This window comes from Coregonus lavaretus, assembly GCF_964263955.1.
Source record: "Coregonus lavaretus genome assembly, contig: HAP1_SCAFFOLD_1916, whole genome shotgun sequence".
Taxonomy (NCBI): Eukaryota; Metazoa; Chordata; class Actinopteri; order Salmoniformes; family Salmonidae; genus Coregonus; species Coregonus lavaretus.
The window spans coordinates 52568-67606 of record NW_028166510.1 but is presented as its reverse complement, the minus strand read 5'-3'; the positions used below and the strand labels follow the sequence as shown (position 1 = coordinate 67606).

Sequence of the window (15039 nt, the reverse complement as noted above, 5' to 3'; positions counted from 1 at the left end):
TTTCAAAAATGTGAAACTAAATTCAGTCTACCAAATACAAAATATTCCTGAACGTGACCATTGGTAGATAAGAGTTACTAAAAATTAGGGCTCTGGATAAGAGCGTCTGCTAAATGACTAAAATGTAAATGTAAAATGTAGACCAATAACAAAGAGAGTTTGCCCTCTTCTCTGCCAATAAGAGCTGGTTTTCTCCCATTAGGCCCCTCCCCCTCAGACCACTTACAGACTGTCCTAGATACATTCTTGCTTGAGAAATTGCATTTTGCTAAGAAGCTATTTTTGTGTCTTTGGCCATTTTAATTAAAAACAATCATAGTAAGGTACTTATTTGTTAACCAGAAATGATTTGATAGAGATCAAAACGGCTGCATTGGACTTATGATTTTTCATGCTAAAAACATTACAAGAATATAGACATCTTGATTAAATGAACTCGAGTTAACGGATTAACTCTGACAGCTAAAAACGCCAATGTATACTATACAGTGGAACACAATACAGTGAGAGCAATAGTCAGAAAATGATTTGCCTACATCTAGAAACAACCTGAGTCTTACCTCAGGGATGTGGTGACCGAGGCAGTACTGAGTCTTACCTCAGGGATGTGGTGACCGAGGCAGTACTGTCTGTTGCAGAACAGACAGAGTTGTCCCAGATGAACTACTGACGTTTTACACTTGACAAAACTACAGACGCGTTCTGCCTTCAACACAGCATCTATTAGGGTGTCGAAGTCATCGTCCGCTGTGGCAGCCGCAGCGATCTCACAGGCACCCGCTTTGGTCTTCTTGGTCTTCCCTAAGGGGAGAGAAATGATCAATATAAATATCGGATCAAACATGAAGCAGGCAATTAGAGTGAGCCTTGACAAATGTTGATCAAACATTTTTTACACTAACCTTTTGCCTTGGTCTTCTTAGCAGACGGAGTCTGTCCTGCTGAACGGACGGCTGATGCTTCTAGATGCTTCTCCTCCCTCTTCTCCTGCTCCCGTCTCATTCGTTCCAGATGTAAAGTCTTCAGATCTACAGGTGCTGCTGGTTGACATGAAGGTCCTGCAGGAGGCTCTGTGACGCTCTTCTCTCCCTCCAGGACGGCTGCTGGTTGTAGGGATTGTTGCCCCTCTCCTTCCCCAGCCTCGCTAGGCCCTGCTGGGAGTCTGGAGACGGTGATGCATCTGTCCTTTCCCTCTCCCTGGCTCTCATGGTTCAGGCCCAGCTCCTCTGCAACCTGTTTTAGATTTTAGTTGTATTTATTTGCACAGTAACAAACAAAGTACAACACAGGCCCAGCTCCTCTGCGGTGTCGAAGAGAAACACAAAATGAAAAGCCTCACCACAATTTGTACATTGATAAATGTACAACTACAAAAAGGTAATTTTCCTGAAGAAAAACGGTGCTTGTTTCAGCTGTCCAGAAGTATTTTAATGGTAGCGGTAGAAGTTAAGTTGCAGATGCAAGCACACTAATAAAAACTGTCAGTCAACAAAGCATTATATACCTGGTGAACCAGCAGGCGGTCGTGGGAGTTGAGGGTCGAGGGAAACCGTAGCTCAGTCTGGTCTGGGTCCCGTAGGAACCACTCCACCTGGTCCTTGATCTCCAGGTACTTCATCTGGGTCTGTCTCTGCTCCTCCTCTGTGGGGGTGGAACGTCTGGCTCCGCTCTGTGCGCTGGGACCTGTGTCATGCGAATCAACGTGAACATGTTCAAAGTTTTGATTCATTTTTGAGTTGCGTGCATATTTCTGTATCACTACCACAGCAAGGGGTTAGATTAAACCTGGAATAAAAAAAGTATTTTTCAATTGAGGTTCTCCATTGAGCTTGATTTTGTAGTCTAGGACTAGGCTTAATCTGTGTCTGGAAAACCAGCCTCCCCAAACCGTTAACCTTGATGTCCATATTATTACAGTGTACGAGTGACGCCACACCTGAACCTGTCCGGGTCTGGGTCTGGGTCTGGGGGTCTCCTCCCTGGGACTTGTTCCCCCCAGAGGTCTTCTTGTGTCCTGGCTCCACTTTGCTCCCAGCCTGGCCCTTCTGCTTATTGGAGGAAGAGCTGCTAGCAGTAGCTTTAGTGTTGTTAGCCTTGGTGTCTCTGTGGTCTCTGGTGTAGTTCTGGGGCACAATGTCCTGTAGGTAGGGATGGATTTATACCAACTTATTTCTCAGGCTAATATTGCCGATATGGATAACAATATTTTTTTAGACTAGTATTGCCAATATCGTAATCAATATTTTTTTGGCTAGTATTGCCTATATCGATATTTTTAGACCATTATTGCCAATATCGATATTCTTTAGGCTAGTATTGGCAATATCGTAATGTTATGACTAACTACTGTTCCCTCAGAGGGAAACGAGGTACAACATACTATGGGAGTTGCACTCTCGCGACTTCGGTTGAAGGATCTACACGCCTGACAAGGCCAATGAAATCCGCGCCTCGCTAGAAGCCCCGCCTTCCACAGGTGATAAGCGTGAGGCTCGGATTAATTCCTTCAAGTTAATCCCGCTCTTCACCGAGCCCAGGAACGGGCGGCGCGGGGCCCAACAGGTGTTGTACCTAGTTTCCCTCATTCAGGGAACAGTAGTTATATAGTCATAATGTTACGTTCCCTTTCAGTCAGTCAACATACTATGGGGAAATATAATCACGCCCCAAGCCGACCCCAACGGATACCAAATGAAACGGCCCGTGGCAGACCACCCAGACCTGACCCCGCCAGATGGCCAGTCTGGGTATTGCGCACACGGCGTGCTGCCTAGTGACTTTCCCCGGTCCCAACCGTAAGCACGCTGTGGGCTATACTGGGAGCAGTGACATCCAAGACATAAAACTTCACAATAGTGTGGTGATGCCCAACTCGCAGCAGCACAAATATCTCCTATTAAACAAACGGCCAAGACGCCGACAGACCCCTGGTGGAGTGGGCGCTGACACCACTAGGTAACCCTTGCTGCTATATGCCAGGGAGATAGCCTCCAAAATCCAGTGGGAGAGACCCTGTTTATAGAGCGCCTTGAAGAAGCACTGAAAAGGAACAATTCCTTTACCTTGGCACCAGAGCTCAAAACGCTTGCCACTTATATGCATACAGCCATCTCATGGAGGGCGCCCTTGCAGACTGAATGGTAGCAATAACATTCAGAGGTAAACCTCTAGCCATCAGATTGGCCCTCCCAGGGGCCAGACCCATGAGATCCGAATCTCTGGCCTCACTTGCCAAACCTGCCTGTGCGCCTGGGACAACAGGTCCCTGCACAACGGGAGTTTCCACGGGTCCCCGCCTAAAAGGCGATTGATCTCCGTGAACCAAGGCTGCCTGGGCTAATGGGAAGCGCACCCTCTCCAACTTGGGCTGAATCAGAACCACTGGTGGAAACGCGTAAAGAAGGGGACCGAGGCCACTGGGGCGCCAGAGCGCCCGTTTCCAAGGGGGGCACTCGGGTCCATCATCGAGAAAACTAGACTGCGTGTTTTCTCACGATGCGTAAAAATCTACGTCGGCCCTGCCGAAAATGTCCCATACTTGGGAGAGCCTCCACTCCAGAGAGAGAGGGTCCCACCTGGATAAAAGATCTGCACCCAAGTTGAGGCAACCGGGGACATGCGTCGCCCAAAGCAAAAGCATGTGCGCACTGCTCCCCAGCAATAGGGAGCGAGCCAAGGTTAGGAGGGAGAGGGACATCAACCCCCAGGGTGGCAGGGTGGCAGGGAGGCAGGGTGGCAGGGAGGCAGGGTGGCAGGGTGGCAGGGAGGCAGGGTGGCAGGGTGTCAGGGAGGCAGGGTGGCAGGGTGTCAGGGAGGCAGGGTGGCAGGGTGGCAGGGAGGCAGGGTGGCAGGGTGGCAGGGAGGCAGGGTGGCAGGGTGGCAGGGAGGCAGGGTGGCAGGGAGGCAGGGTGGCAGGGTGGCAGGGAGTCTCTCCCTGTCTGTTGATGTACGCCACCACTGACATATTGTTGGTTCTGTCCAGCATAAGCCGGACCGACAAAAAACAGGGGAAAGTGCCTGAGTGCCAGATACTCAGGGTAATTGACATGCAGTGCGCACCGCACCAGTGTCCATACCCCCCCCCCCCCAAATCAATTTGCCTTAGAGCAGCTAAGGGAGGATGAGTCTGTCGTGATCACCTTGCAGGATACAACTCAGCCCATGGGAGCCCCCTGACAGTAGCAGATGGTCCCCACCACTGGGCCAGGGCCCGTAGGCCTGACAGTAGCAGATGGTCCCCACCACAGGGCCAGGGCCCGTAGGCCTGACAGTAGCAGATGGTCCCCACCACAGGGCCAGGGCCCGTAGGCCTGACAGTAGCAGATGGTCCCCACCACAGGGCCAGGGCCCGTAGGCCTGACAGTAGCAGATGGTCCCCACCACAGGGCCAGGGCCCGTAGGCCTGACAGTAGCAGATGGTCCCCACCACAGGGCCAGGGCCCGTAGGCCTGACAGTAGCAGATGGTCCCCACCACAGGGCCAGGGCCCGTAGGCCTGACAGTAGCAGATGGTCCCCACCACAGGGCCAGGGCCCGTAGGCCTGACAGTGACACCCGAAGCGACCGCCTTAGGCTGCGAGATGCGTCCAGGTGAGTGGCTAGGACTCAGCCCTGGAAGGGCCGTATCAACAATAGCCGCACGGGAACCACTTCTATTACCGAAGCCACCATCCCCAGTAGGCGTAGGCACTGGTGAAAACGCACTGTGTGACCCAGACAAAATGTGGCGAAGCAGAGCCGGAACCCGGAGCCGGAACACACTCCGTGGGGATAGAAAAGCGCGATACGAGAGTCCCAGAAACTCGAGACTGAATACGGGACAGTAGCATGGATGTGTAGAACACTGCCAATTGGCTGTAATAGCCAGAGGCTCTTGATTATTCTGAGTTTGTAGACTGAGATGCTTGCTGAGGGCACGTAGGTCTAGAATGGGACGCAAAGTCCCGTCCCTTTTTTGTAACCAGGAAATACAGTTTGTACCAGCCATTCTGGATCTTGGACATAGGAACCACTAGGATTGCCTGCTTCCGGAGACGGGAGGATATTTCCTACCTCAAAATGGACACTGAGGCCTCGAGAACAGTCGACGTGATGACGCTGCAGAAGGGGACACAACAACCCTGACGTCACTGGTCACATGATCCAGGGAGACACTGAGCATGTGCGCCATTGGTCGGAAGCAGACAGCGAGACTCCCGAGAAGTGCCATCTTGTTCTTCTTCCATTTCCACCACTCGACGACCGTGTGCCTGAACATGGAGAAGGAACACTTTTCATCAAACTCGCCTACGGGAGACGACACTTTTAAACACCCGTGGACACTGGAACTCGGTTGGAAAGAACGGTGTTTATCTGCCAAGGCCTAAAGCCCGGCCCCCTCTGGGTATCAGTGATCAGTGATGTACCCTGATTGGCCGTGCCACCTGGGGGTACTGTTGTCACACTCGGTTTACGTGGTACGATGAAACCCAGCCTAAAACCCCAAACTGCAGCAATGCAGATGTAGAAGCACGGTGGCTAGGAAAAACTCCCTAGAAAGGCACGAACCTAGGAAGAAACCTAGAGAGAAACCAGGCTCTGAGGGGTGGCCAGCAGGGTCAAAAAATAATCACAGTGGTTGTAGAGGTTGCAACAGGTCAGTACATCAGGAGTAAATGTCACTGGGCTTTTCATAGCCGGGCATTTAGAGGTTGAAATAGCAGGTGCGGTAGAGAGAGAGAGAGAGTTGAAAACAGCAGGTCTGGGACAAGGTAGCACGTCCGGTGAACAGGTCAGGGTTCCATAGCCGCAGGCAGAAGAGTGGAAACTGGAGCAGCAGCACGACCAGGTGGACTGGGGACAGCAAGGAGTCATCAGGCCAGGAGTCATCAGGCCAGGAATCCGGCTTAGCCATCGTCGTCTCTGTAGTTTTCGTAGCCATCTTACTCATTGCACCAGCAAATTGAAGATTAACTAATTGTTTGGGATTAGAAAACTTATGAGAACAAGTACAACCTTCAGCACATAACGTCCAGGGGGTGAGCACGCTCTACCACTATGGGACAGTTTAGTTGGGTCAACGTAAGACTCGTTTTCCAGTTGTTTGCTTTAGTAGTGTGAATCGTTCCTGTTCACACCGAGGTGAAGAGAGGAACAACTGAAGGAATGAATCCTGTGGCGTGGATTTCATTGGCCTTGTCAGGCGTGATTACAGATCCTTCAACCGAAGTCGCGAGAGTGCGACTCCCCATAGTATGTTGTACCAAAATTGATTGAAAGGGAACTATACTGAACAAAAATATAAACACAACATGTAAAGTGTTGATCCCATGTTTCATGAGCTGAAATAAAAAGATCCCAGAAATGTTCCATACGCACAAAAAGCTTATTTCTCTCAAATGTTGTACACACATTTGTTTACATCCCTGTTAGTGAGCATTTCTCATTTGCCTGACAAGTGTGGCATATCAATAAGTTGATTAAATAGCATGACCATTACACAGGTGCACCTTGTGCTGGTGACAATAAAAGCCCACTATAAAATGTGTAGTCTTGTCCCACAACACAATGCCACAGATGTCTCATGTTTTGAGGAAGCGTGTAATTGGCATGCTGACTGCAGGAATGTCCACCAGAGTTGTTGCCAGAGAATTTAAATGTTCATTTCTGAACCAACGTCGTTTTAGAGAATTTGGCAGTACATCCAACCGGCCTCACAATAGCAGATCATGTGTAACCACGCCAGCCCAGGACCTCCACATCCGGCTTCTTCACCTGCAGGACGTCTGAGACCAGCCACCAGGACAGCTGATGAAACGGAGGAGTATTTCTGTCTGTAATAAAGCCCTTTTGTGGGGAAAAACTCATTCTGATTGGCTGGGCTTGGCTACCAAGTGGGTGGGCCTAGTCCCACCCATGGCTGTGCCCCTGCCCAGTCATGTGAAATCCATAGATTAGGGCCTAATTTATTTATTTCAATTGACTGATTTCCTTATATGAACTGTAACTCAGTAAAATCGTTAAAATTGTTGCGTTTATATTTTTGTTCAGTATATACAGTGGGGAAAAAAAGTATTTAGTCAGCCACCAATTGTGCAAGTTCTCCCACTTAAAAAGATGAGAGAAGCCTGTAATTTTCATCATAGGTACACGTCAACTATGACAGACAAATTGAGAAAATCACATTGTAGGATTTTTAATGAATTTATTTGCAAATTATGGTGGAAAATAAGTATTTGGTCACCTACAAAGAAGCAAGATTTCTGGCTCTCACAGACCTGTAACTTCTTCTTTAAGAGGCTCCTCTGTCCTCCACTCGTTACCTGTATTAATGGCACCTGTTTGAACTTGTTATCAGTATAAAAGACACCTGTCCACAACCTCAAACAGTCACACTCCAAACTCCACTATGGCCAAGACCAAAGAGCTGTCTAGGACACCAGAAACAAAATTGTAGACCTGCACCAGGCTGGGAAGACTGAATCTGCAATAGGTAAGCAGCTTGGTTTGAAGAAATCAACTGTGGGAGCAATTATTAGGAAATGGAAGACATACAAGACCACTGATAATCTCCCTCGATCTGGGGCTCCATGCAAGATCTCACCCCGTGGGGTCAAAATGATCACAAGAACGGTGAGCAAAAATCCCAGAACCACACGGGGGGACCTAGTGAATGACCTGCAGAGAGCTGGGACCAAAGTAACAAAGCCTACCATCAGTAACACACTACGCCGCCAGGGACTCAAATCCTGCAGTGCTAGACGTGTCCCCCTGCTTAAGCCAGTACATGTCCAGGCCCGTCTGAAGTTTGCTAGAGTGCATCCAGAAGAGGATTGGGAAAATGTCATATGGTCAGATGAAACCAAAATATAACTTTTTGGTAAAAACTCAACTCGTCGTGTTTGGAGGACAAAGAATGCTGAGTTGCATCCAAAGAACACCATACCTACTGTGAAGCATGGGGGTGAAAACATCATGCTTTGGGGCTGTTTTTCTGCAAAGGGACCAGGACGACTGATCCGTGTAAAGGAAAGAATGAATGGGGCCATGTATCGTGAGATTTTGAGTGAAAAACTCCTTCCATCAGCAAGGGCATTGAAGATGAAACGTGGCTGGGTCTTTCAGCATGACAATGATCCCAAACACACCGCCCGGGCAACGAAGGAGTGGCTTCGTAAGAAGCATTTCAAGGTCCTGGAGTGGCCTAGCCAGTCTCCAGATCTCAACCCCATAGAAAATCTTTGGAGGGAGTTGAAAGTCCGTGTTGCCCAGCGACAGCCCCAAAACATCACTGCTCTAGAGGAGATCTGCATGGAGGAATGGGCCAAAATACCAGCAACAGTGTGTGAAAACCTTGTGAAGACTTACAGAAAACGTTTGACCTGTGTCATTGCCAACAAAGGGTATATAACAAAGTATTGAGAAACTTTTGTTATTGACCAAATACTTATTTTCCACCATAATTTGCAAATAAATTCATTAAAAATCCTACAATGTGATTTTCTGGTTTTTCTTTTCTCATTTTGTCTGTCATAGTTGACGTGTACCTATGATGAAAATTACAGGCCTCTCTCATCTTTTTAAGTGGGAGAACTTGCACAATTGGTGGCTGACTAAATACTTTTTTTCCCCACTGTATATACACACACACACAGTGCCTTCACTTATTCAAAATTGTATTTAGTTACAGCCTGAAATTTAAATGGATTAAATTGAGATTTCTTGTCACTGGCCTACACACAATACCCCATAATGTCAAAGTGGAATTATGTTTTTATAAATTTTTACAAATTAATTTAAAATGAAAAGCTGAAATGTCTTAAGTATTCAACCCCTTTGTTATGGCAAGCCTAAAAAGGTTCACGAGTAAAAAAAAAAAGCTTAACAAGTCAAATAAGTTGCATTGACTATAATAATAGTGTTTAACATGATTTTTGAATGACTACCTCATCTCTGTACCCCACACATACAATTATCTGTAAGGTCCCTCAGTCGAGCAGTGAATCTCAAACACAGATTCAACCACAAAGACCAGGGAGGTTTTCCAATACCTCGCAAAGAAGGACACTGATTGGTAGAACGGTAAAAAAAAAAAGAAGAAGCAGACATTGATTATCCCTTTGAGCACGGTGAAGTTATTAATTACACTTTGGATGGTGTATCAATACACCCAGTCCCTACAGAGATACAGGCGCCATTCCTAGCTCAGTTGCCGGAGAGTACACCCGAGAGCAGTAAATAGAAAACTGTTTACGGTGAATAATCTGGTATTAGCATGACAGTTCTATTAACAGCCTTTGACCTCACAGCAGATTACTGGATGATGTTTTCACTTTGTCATTACGGGGGTAATGTGTGTAGATTTGTGAGAGAAAAAAATTACATTTAATCCATTTTGAATTCAGGCTGTAACACAATGTGGAATAAGTCAATACTTTCTGAAGGCCCTGTATTTTTTGGCTAGTATTGCCAATATCGATAGCAAAAATAATTACATTTAAAATGGAGAGGACTACAAAAACATTCCTTGATTGATTGATACGTTATTGATCCCAAAAGGATATTGACCTACCTGCAGGTACTCAAAGGCGGTGCGTACATCTCCGTGCTGGGTCATGTGATCGACGAGGGACTTGAGGAAGGCGTGGGTCTGGACGGTCTGTGTGTCACACACTAGGGCCAGGTGACGTCTGGCTCGAGTCACCGCCACGTTGATCCTCCGGTCCTCAGCTAAGAACCCTATCTCACCTGAAGGAGAGACGTAAACTTAGTACATCAGCACATTGGTAGAAACAGACTACACACACACACACACACACACACACACACACACACGCTAGTTTACCTTTCCTGTTGGATCTGACCAAGGTCAGCACCACAGCCTCCTTCTCTCTGCCCTGGAAGCCATCTACAGACTTGATCTCCAGATCAGGATGTCTCGCTGAGAGACGCTGGCGCAGGAGATCCACCTGAAAACACAGACCATCAGAACAGCCACCTTCTGTCACAAACACGTTTCAGATCTTACAACACACTGGGCTCTGCAAAAAAACTCAACTGATCTCCACTAAAAACAGAGGTGAAAGTTCAACACGGCAGAAAAGCAGCCTTGACTCACCTGCAGATTATAAGGGGCAATAACAGCGATGTCTTTGGGTTTCACCCCTGCTTCAGTCAACGCTTTGATGTGCAGTTCCACAATGTCCACCTCACCTGTTTGTCAGAATAAGAGTTAATCACAATTAGTTTATTCGATTTAAGAAGACAAGATACCCGAGTGAGCTTCCTCTTAGTTTAGACTATGTCATAGTGTTGAGTTAGGGGACATTCTGGTTTGGTAATAGTAAAAAAACATTATCACAACAGAATCATATACATAAAAACGACCAACCAACAGGGAATAGGACACCTTATCAGAACATTTAGAAAGCTGACCTTGGTTTCCTTTGGACTGTTCGTCGGTCACCTCCATCTCACTGAGCCCACAGCCTGCTGTGTCTATGAGGAGGAGAGGGGTGCTGGTCTCGTCAACACTGGCTACTCCTGGGAGATCTCTGTTCAGGGGAAAGATCAATGTTAGAACTGGGTTCCTTATAGGGTTGGGGGTCAATTCCATTTCAATTTATGAAGTGAAAGCGAAAGTCAACTTCATTCAGTCAATCCAGGAATTAACTGGAAGTCTGGAATGAAAGTCAAAATTGGACTTTCAGTTTAATTACAGAATTCACTGATTTGAAATGGAATTGACCCCAACCCTGATCCTAAACCCTCATTAAAATGTATAATAATGTATGTGAGATCAATGGACTGCGTTTACACAGGCAGCCCAATTCTGATATTTTGCCTAAATTATTGATATTTTGACCACATCAGACCAGATGCCAATAATTGGGCATAAGATCAGAATTGGGCTGCCTGTGTAAACGCAGCCATGGAGCCAGTTGTTACTTGAGCAGATGTTTCTCCACTGAGCTGTGTGCGGTGAGCTTGCCCTGGTACATCTGCTCCGAGGCCCAGGTCATGATGTTACGGTTCATTCGGTACTGCACGGTCAGCATCCTGACTACGGAGTCTCCATACTTCTGAATCAACCTCTCCATCAGGCTGACAGAAAGGCCTTTAGATGCAGCCCTGGATGAGGAAAATAGCATTGATTGAAATCAAAGTCTCTATTTTAAAATACGGCAACAGTATGCAAGGCATGACATATGGATCCTGTTTAACAAACTATTTACCTGGCGGGTACGACTGGGGACAAGTCAGAACCCATCACCTGTGGTGTCCCCCAAGCAGGGCTCGAAACTAACTTTTATTCATCACCTTTCCAGAATCGTCCCGAACTGAAGATGAACCGTCCCAAATGAAATAGTTTTATGGGTCTACTCTAGGTCATTCACAGGGATTTAAAGGCAGTGGTGTAAAGTACTTAAGTAAGAATACTTTAAAGTACTACTTTTGACAACTTTTACTTCACTACATTCATAAAGAAAATTATGTACTTTTTACTCCATACATTTTCTCTGACACCTAAAAGTACCCGTTACATTTTGAATGCTTAGCAGGACAGGAAAATGGTCTAATTCACAGACTTATCAAGAGAACATCCCTGGTCATCCGTACTGCCTCTGATCTGGGGGACTCACTAAACACACATGCTTTGTTTGTAAATGAAATGATGTCTGAGTGTTGATGTGCCCCTGGCTTTCTGTAAATAATAAAAACTAGAAAATGGTACCGTTTGGTTTGGTTAATTTAAGGAATTTGAAATTATTTATACTTGTACTTTTAATACTTAAGTTTATTTGCGCAATTATATTTACTTTTGATACATAAGTATATTTAAAACCAAATACTTTTAGACTTTTACTCAAGTAGTATTTTACTGGGTGACTTTCACTTTTACTTGAGTCATTTTCTATGAAGGTATCTTTACTTTCACTCAAGTATGACGACTGGGTACTTTTTCCACCACTGCTAATATGTGTACTACTCAGATAGATGAGTCAACTCAGCCACAAATTCACATTTAAATATTTGTCTCTAAAAAGCCCAACATTGGAATAATATTCAAATCTACTATCTATTTTGCATAAATGTACATACATAATTAGTTTCAAGTTTTATTAGTCGTATGTACAGGATACACATGGTTTACACCGTCCAACCAAAATGCTTACTTGCAGGTTCCTTCTGGACAATTCAACAACAATAAGAAATAATAAAAGGTAAGAATATGAACACAAAGTAAATGTCTCAGTAGAATAGAATATACATTTTAGCATCAGGATAATACAGGAAGGAACCATTTATAGCCCAATATTTACACATGTTTTGGGGAAGGGGGGATTGGGGGGCAAATGTTTAAATTGTGCAGTATTTAGCAATCATAATACAAGTCTGGTAGCAGGTGTGATGTGTGTGTAGCATGAATGTATATGTGTGTATGTCTGTGTGTGTGTGTCTGTGTGTGTGCTAAGGTGTGGAGAATCAGTGCAGGTGGTCAGTCCAGTTCAAGTGTTCAGCAGTCTGATGGTTTGTAGATAGACACTGTCTCTGAGCCTGTTGGTATCAGACCTCATGCTCCGGTACCGTCCGCCAGACGGTAAGGGAGAGAACAGCTCGTGGCTGGAGGGGGTGTGGGATCCTGGATGATGCTGCGGGCCTTCCTCAGTCACTGTTTCGTGTAAATGTCCTGGATGGGTGGGAGCATGGTTCCAGTGAGTCACCTCTGGAGGGCCTTGCGGTCATGGACGGAGCAGTACCAGGCCGTGATGCAACCGGTCAGGATGCTCTTGATGGTATAACGCTAGTATTTGGAGAGGACCCGGGGCGGAATGCCGAATTTCTTCAGCCGCCTTAGGAAGTAGAGACACTGTTGCACCGTCTTGACAAGAGTGGTGGTGCTGTTGGTCCACGTCAAGTCCTCAGTTATGTGGACGCCGAGGAACTTAAAAATTGCTGACTTTGTTTTGCTGACGTTGAGGGAGAAGTTGTTGTCCTGGCACCACAATGCCAGTTCACTGACCTCCTCCCTATAGGCTGACTCGTCGTTGTTGGTTATGAGGCCTACGACCGTGGTGTCGTCAGAAAACTTGATGATGTCGTGCAAAGCCACGGAGTCATGGGTGAACAGGGAGTACAGCAGAGGGGTGAGGACACCCCCCTGGGGAGCCCCTGTATTAAGAGTCAGTGAGGAGGAGGTGTCGTTGCCAATCCTCACAGCCTGTGGTCTGCCCGTCAGGAAGTCCAGGATCCAGTTGCAGAGGGTGGTGTCCAGACCCAGGGGCTCTGAGCTTGGTGTCGAACTTGGAGGGAACAATAGCGTTGAATGCTGAACTGCATTCTCAAATAGGTGTTGCTTTTGTCCAGATGTGTTATGGCCGTGTGAAAGGCGATATAAATGGCATCTTCCGTGGATCTTCCTGGCATGCTGACCTTGATGAGGGTCATAACCAGCCTCTCGAAGCACTTCATGATGACCGGGGTGAGTGCGATAACCAGCCTCTCGAAGCACTTCATGATGACCGGGGGTGAGTGCGATAACCATTCGGGCATGTCACCTTGTTTTTCCATGGGCACTGGGACGATGGTGGACTCCTTGAAGCAGGTAAGGACTACAGCCTGGGACAGGGACCGGTTGAAGACGCCCGCCAGCACTCTGAGGCCTCGGCCAGGGACGCCATCTGGGCCGGCAGCTTTGTGAGTATTCACTCTTTTTAAGGTTTTCCCTCACATCAGCGTTGGAGAGCGAAAGCACCTGGTCTTCCAGAGCAGCGAGAGTCTTCCTAGATTAGGTATGTGACAAATGGTGAAACAATCTTCTGAATTCAAAATGCAGCTGTGCAACGGTTTGGGTCTCACGGTGCGACCCGTTCAGACGGTTTGGGTCTCACGGTGCGACCCGTTCAGATGGTTTGGGTCTCACGGTGCGACCTGTTCAGATGGTTTGGGTCTCACGGTGCGACCCGTTCAGATGGTTTGGGTCTCACGTTGCGACCCGTTCAGACGGTTTGGGTCTCACGGTGCGACCCGTTCAGATGGTTTGGGTCTCACGGTGCGACCCGTTCAGATGGTTTGGGTCTCACGGTGCGACCCGTTCAGATGGTTTGGGTCTCACGGTGCGACCCGTTCAGATGGTTTGGGTCTCACGGTGCGACCCGTTCAGACGGTTTGGGTCTCACGGTGCGACCCGTTCAGATGGTTTGGGTCTCACGGTGCGACCCGTTCAGACGGTTTGGGTCTCACGGTGCGACCCGTTCAGACGGTTTGGGTCTCACGGTGCGACCCGTTCAGATGGTTTGGGTCTCACGGTGCGACCCGTTCAGATGGTTTGGGTCTCACGGTGCGACCCGTTCAGATGGTTTGGGTCTCACGGTGCGACCCGTTCAGATGGGTTGGGTCTCACGGTGCGACCCGTTCAGATGGTTCAGCATTGCACCTGTACTACCATTACTGTACCTCAATTCCACCTCACAAAAGTCTGCATTTCCTTCTCATTTAACTCCTCAAAGTATTGCCATACAGGACTTCACTGCTGCCGCTGGCCTTTCTCTGCCTTTCTTCCAACTGTTAACGACGATGAGGTAGTGGTGGAGAGTCGACTTCAAAATAATTGATTCCTCGACTCCTTGCAAGTCTACTCCCATTTCTGAGTGTCAAGATACTCCTAAGATTCTGTATTTTTGGAACAGTGGAGACTGAATAGTTGCCATTCCTCCGAGATCACAAACACTCACATCTTTCATAGCGAGGGACGGAGAGAGAGAGGAGGGGCACAGTATAGTCAGGTCAGCCACCAGGCAGACAGTCAGAACCCTGCACTAGGCCTATCTATCAGTATAGGCAGGTCAGCCACCAGACAGACAGTCAGAACCGTGCACTAGGCCTATCTATCAGTATAGGCAGGTCAGCCACCAGACAGACAGTCAGAACCGTGCACTAGGCCTATCTATCAGTATAGGCAGGTCAGCCACCAGACAGACAGTCAGAACCGTGCACTAGGCCTATCTATCAGTATAGGCAGGTCAGCCACCAGACAGTCAGAACCGTGCACTAGGCCTAT

The 15039-nt window shown here is 47.4% G+C and overlaps 1 protein-coding gene across 1 annotated transcript in view; it reads right to left on the bottom strand.

Moving 5' to 3' along the window:
• Window positions 1-15039, bottom strand: part of LOC311114618 (DNA-binding protein SMUBP-2-like) — a 38231-nt gene that overhangs the window by 2532 nt on the left and 20660 nt on the right. The window contains exons 10-18 of the mRNA XM_084189854.1: window positions 10926-11108; window positions 10413-10531; window positions 10096-10190; window positions 9823-9946; window positions 9550-9725; window positions 1937-2138; window positions 1505-1683; window positions 903-1233; window positions 599-801 (exon numbers count right to left, since the gene is read on the bottom strand). Coding sequence (XP_084045980.1) covers window positions 599-801; window positions 903-1233; window positions 1505-1683; window positions 1937-2138; window positions 9550-9725; window positions 9823-9946; window positions 10096-10190; window positions 10413-10531; window positions 10926-11108 — 1612 coding nt within the window. The remainder of the gene's footprint in view (window positions 1-598; window positions 802-902; window positions 1234-1504; window positions 1684-1936; window positions 2139-9549; window positions 9726-9822; window positions 9947-10095; window positions 10191-10412; window positions 10532-10925; window positions 11109-15039) is intronic.